General features: G+C 52.0%; 1 protein-coding gene across 3 annotated transcripts; it reads right to left on the reverse strand.

Moving 5' to 3' along the window:
- Nucleotides 1-214: 214 nt before the first annotated feature.
- On the reverse strand, nucleotides 215-4,490 carry ITPRIPL1 (inositol 1,4,5-trisphosphate receptor interacting protein-like 1). 3 transcript variants are annotated; one of them, XM_015570052.1, is made up of 3 exons: nucleotides 4,290-4,490; nucleotides 3,369-3,524; nucleotides 215-3,244 (listed from the first exon to the last, which is right to left on the reverse strand). In XM_015570052.1, the coding sequence occupies exons 2-3, from the start codon at nucleotides 3,472-3,474 to the stop codon at nucleotides 1,572-1,574; spliced, it is 1,779 nt and encodes a 592-aa protein (XP_015425538.1). In that variant the 5' UTR covers nucleotides 3,475-3,524; nucleotides 4,290-4,490; the 3' UTR covers nucleotides 215-1,571. The 3 variants fall into 3 exon arrangements, with proteins under 3 accessions (XP_015425538.1, XP_006773145.1, XP_015425539.1); XM_006773082.2 differs by lacking the exon at nucleotides 3,369-3,524; XM_015570053.1 differs by lacking the exon at nucleotides 3,369-3,524 and having other exon boundaries at nucleotides 4,231-4,490.
- Between the last annotated feature and the right edge of the window lie 6 nt (nucleotides 4,491-4,496).

Here is a 4,496-nt window from a genome sequence, read left to right on the forward strand (position 1 = left end):
TGAAAATGAATGACTTAGGTATTCCTTAACATTCTGAATTATTATTTCCTGGCTACTGGCCAGGCCACTGGGAAACCACAGGGCAGACTGGTTCCAGGTATGCTGAGAAACACCAGGGTGTGCTGGATGAGCCATCAGGGTAACATGAACTTCTTGGGAACAGGCTGTGAGAATGCTGATCTGCTATATGTGTTATTGCACAGATTCCAACAGATACAGAAAATAGCCTCATTTATTGATTTAGAAGGAAACACCAGTAAATTATTTTCTAAACAAAAAGCATATGGATATTTTAAAACATCAAAATCCCAAAGGCATGGAACCAAACACCACTGCATCTTAACCTGAAAGCAGTACCTGGCAGATACCAGCAGACAACAGTAGCTACTGAGCAGAGGGAGCCCCAAATATTGACTGGCATCAGTTTCTGGGACACCTGTAATTTATTTCTGCTTGGTGGAGGGTATGGATTCTACAACCAAAGCCCATAAGGCCAACATCTTAACCCCACCAAGGTCAAGTTAAACGTGGGGCCAGGTCCTCCTCTGAGCAGATTTTCCAAGCTTTCAGGGATGGTACAGCATTGGATTTCCAAAACAACCACACCCACAGCTATTTCCACATTTCTTAACACTCCTCCTCAGGATGCCCACAGAAAAATACATCGATCACATCTCTGGAATCTCGACTTTATTTGAGTTGGACTGCTTCATAGTCCTTCCAGTCCAGCCCTGCCAGTGATCAATCGTTATGACCTTGTTTTGCAAAACCGCAAATATAGTTCAAATAATTCCTCTGACTTTGAAAAGAGAATACAAAGGCATTACCAGACTGGGAAAAAGCAGAGCTACACATGGTGGCTAGGACTTCTTCCCATTCATCAAACAAGTGGCTCCCTACAGAAACAACAATTATTCATCTCAGAGCCCCCAAAAGATCATCCTTGTTAAAGGTTTTATAATGTTGCGTCCAGGCATTGAGAAGGTCATCAGGTGTTGCTCTTTAAGTAAACACATTACCTCAATTATGGGACAGGTCACTATTGACTTAATATTTGTGAATCAATGCTAATAAATTATTTGGGTAGTATTGGAATTTTCTCAGATGCATAAAAACAACTATACTGACATATAAAGATTGGGCTAAATTAAGAAAACAGAAAATAAACATCTTGGTTGTATCTTCAAATAGTGAAAGTCTGAAAAATTAGCTCCTAAAATATGAGGAGTAAGCTGGAATGGAGGTATTCTTTCACTTCCAGTGTTGATACAAAACACGACTTCCCAAGCCACCTCTGGATCTAACTCTTTAGCAGCAAGATTCTCCCACAACATCCGTTTCCCTGGTCTCTCTGTGGGTCATGATGCAAGTTAAGTCAGGAGAAGAAAAACTCAGAAGACCCACTGGGACCCCATCTTTGTGACCACTTCACACACTCCTTAAAATGCCTTAATCTATCATAACCCCTACTCACAAGGTAAAGTCATATATGCCACTGATGTATCTGAAAAATACACTCTTTTGCAGCCTGAATCACAAATACCTTCTCCCCTTTATTAACGGCCTTTACATTAATGTGCCCCAGCCAACGGGGCACAAGGCAGAGCTTTCACTCGGGTCAGAAGGTTGTGGAACTCTTCCAGTGCCTGTGAGTGTGCCATGGGGTTTAGCACCAGGTGTTGGAAGAGATTGACAGGCTCAGCATTCCGAAATTTCTTAGGGATCGGGATGGTCAGGGGCAGGAAGTTGTTACCAATGAGGAAATGATGGAGAGACCTCTGCTGGAGGCCACGGCCCAAGAACCAAAGGACGTCCTGGAGCCGCTGGGAGAGCATGCTGTGCTGCCAGTCCGTGAGGGGCAGCCACAGCAACAGGTGCATGAGGGCTGTTTTGAAGTGGTAAGAGGTAAGGATGGGACGGGACGCTCCCTGGGGTGAGCTCTGAAGGTCCTGGAGACTTAAAATGATCTGTAGGCACTTGAGGTGGCAGGTATTCTCTGGAGCAAAACGCCCTACCAGCTTCAGGAACAAGTGCTCACAGGCTGCAAAGGACTCGGGCCAGTCCACACTAGTGAGCTGTTCCTGGTCAGGGGCCCGACTCACCAGGTAGACCAAAGTGTCTTCCCGTTGCACCCCCAGGACCAAGCGGATTGAGAGAAAGCGGCCTGAGCGATAGTCCAGCCTGAGCTTGCAGGATGTGGTGGACGGTGGGAGGCTGAGCTGAAAGTCATACTTGTGGGCCACGAGGGCCCAGGCATTGCCCACCATGTTCCGGAACCACTGTACAGTCTTGCACACGTCCAGGTGGGAGCCGGTGCAGAGGGTTGCTTTGATGGAGCTGTTGCACTTGCCCAAGAGGGCCGAGTGGTCCTTGTGGTGATGCACCAGGCACAGCACATCACCCAGAAGCTTCTCGCGTTTGCACACACATTCTGACTCCACCAGCACATTGCCACAGCGGCGGCCTAAGGATGGATCCCTCATCTCCAGCACAAACGTGGAGCCCTGGGGCGGAACAATGGGCACCAGGATATCAAATTTCTGGGTCTCATGGAGGGTTCCCCATTTCTCAAAGGCAGCCCCGATGCCCAGGCAGTCCTCCAGCTGTGGGCGAGCCTCCTGGGGGCTGACCACCTGGCGGTTGAGTGCCCGACAGGCTTCAATGAGGTCGTCCACAAAGCTCTCCACAAACTCGCAGGTGCAGGGCAGGTCACGGATGACATTCTGGACATAGTATTTGTAAAAGGATTCCAGGGCCTCCTGCGAAGGGAAGTCGGTAAGCCAGTTGTTGGAGGTGACAGGAACCACCCGGACTTCCTCCTCTTCCTCATCACTGCTGGAATCAAAGGCCGGCTCGTGCTGCATGTTCTGTCGCAGAAGCTCGAAGATGAGAAAAAGGCAAAAGAGGCCAGCATTCCACAGGTTTCCCAGCATCCAGCTCAGCGGTCCTTCCTGGCCCTCGTCTTGGAACGGCCACCCCATGTCCTTCCTTCCCAGCACTAACTGGTCACTGGATGTGTCTCCTCTCCAGAAGTTCTCTGCCTTCTGCTTCTGGTCAGCGACTCGCTTTCTCTCTTCAAACTCTATCTCTAACTGGCGCATCTCCTCACTCATGCGCTTCTCCAGCTGCCGACTTCTGGCTAGTGTGTCCAGGTCCATCCGGTCACTGACCATCAGGGGGTGGTGAACAACATACATCACTGCCAAGAACAGAAGGCTTAGCACAGCCATGGAGGCCTCTGCATCTGGAGAAGTAGGGGTGGGGTCAGTGGTAATCCTCAGGACTCATCTGCTCCCCATTGCATATTCCCAGAGCCTTGGAACCCTACATCCTGGAAGCCAACTACCCAGGACAAACAGAACACTCACAGAGCTGGGGTTGGGCAAAGCCTGGGGGGTCTGCCCAGGAGGAGGTTTGGGAGAAAGGGGGCAGCAGGATATGCCACTCAGTCTCTCTACTGCTTTCCTTCCCCATGGCATGGGTGGTATTTAGGCTTCCAGATTGGCATGGGACTGCTTTCCTGCCTGTGTAAGGATGGGGAGAGGGATCTTTGTGGTAGGGTGGCCTTACCCAATTCATCAGTCCACCATGGGAACCAGGTGTGCCCTGCTGATCCCAGAGGCTCCCTTCCACCAGCAGAAGCAATGGTCTGCCTGGGCAGTACCTTTCCTCTTGCCAGGCAGTCGGCCCCAGGCCCCACCTGTGGCATCCTATTACACTATGACTTCACAATCCTCAATTCTGCCCCCACTGTCATCAAACAACCCAGCCTCTTCTCCCTGGTGCCAGTGGCCCAACTCCCAGTGGGTGCCAGGGAGGCACAGTGCTCAGCCACCTCTCCACTGCCTGCTGCTGTGCTCTGAGGTCCTAAGGGGGGTGCTGCTGCCTCATTGGGGCCCATAGGCAGGCAAGGCCGCATCTCTCAGCAGCTCAGGAAACCGTGAAGAACAGCTGACAGTAGTTGGTTCCTCTGCCTCCCCACCCACCACCGAGGCCTGGAGCTTCCTGTATTCACCCACTAGTTCACAAGTTGGCTGGGCTTACCAAGATCATGAAGAACAAGCCCCAAGTGGGCCCTGAGGCCAGACGGGGTCCTCTCCTCCCTTTGGAACTTGGCCTTGCTCGGGCTCACCTGAGCCCTGTTAAAATTTACAAGGTACCTGGGGCTTTCACTCAAAGCAGGGTGCCCCCCCCCCATTCATAACCTCCCAAAATCCCACGCCCAGAGACCTGAATACTCAAATGCCCATCCTCTGGGGTTTTCCCGGGACCTGGGCTGGGTTCCTCACCGTCGGTGTCAGCGGGAACACGGTCTCAAAGAGACGGCGCGGCCGGACCGCTCCCGCCTACTTCCCGGCAGCGTGGAGGCTCCTGGCTCCTCGCTGGGTCCGCCCGCGGGAGTGGCCCCATGTCCTTCTCCCGGGGAGCCCAGCATGTCTGTCTGAGTGTCCGGGAGTCTGTGAGCAGCCAGCCGCTGAGACCCCAAGGTGCTGCGC

The sequence above is a fragment of the Myotis davidii genome, unplaced genomic scaffold (genome assembly GCF_000327345.1).
Source record: "Myotis davidii unplaced genomic scaffold, ASM32734v1 scaffold1065, whole genome shotgun sequence".
Lineage (NCBI taxonomy): Eukaryota > Metazoa > Chordata > Mammalia > Chiroptera > Vespertilionidae > Myotis > Myotis davidii.

Excerpts from the sequence above, each read along its gene's own strand:
- ITPRIPL1 (XM_015570052.1), bottom strand. The coding sequence starts at position 3,474 with ATGGGGAAGGAAAGCAGTAGAGAGACTGAGTGGCATATCCTGCTGCCC. Across the intron at positions 3,245-3,368 it reads CTTTGCCCAACCCCAGCTCT|ATGCAGAGGCCTCCATGGCT; the intron begins GTGAGTGTTCTG and ends CTACTTCTCCAG.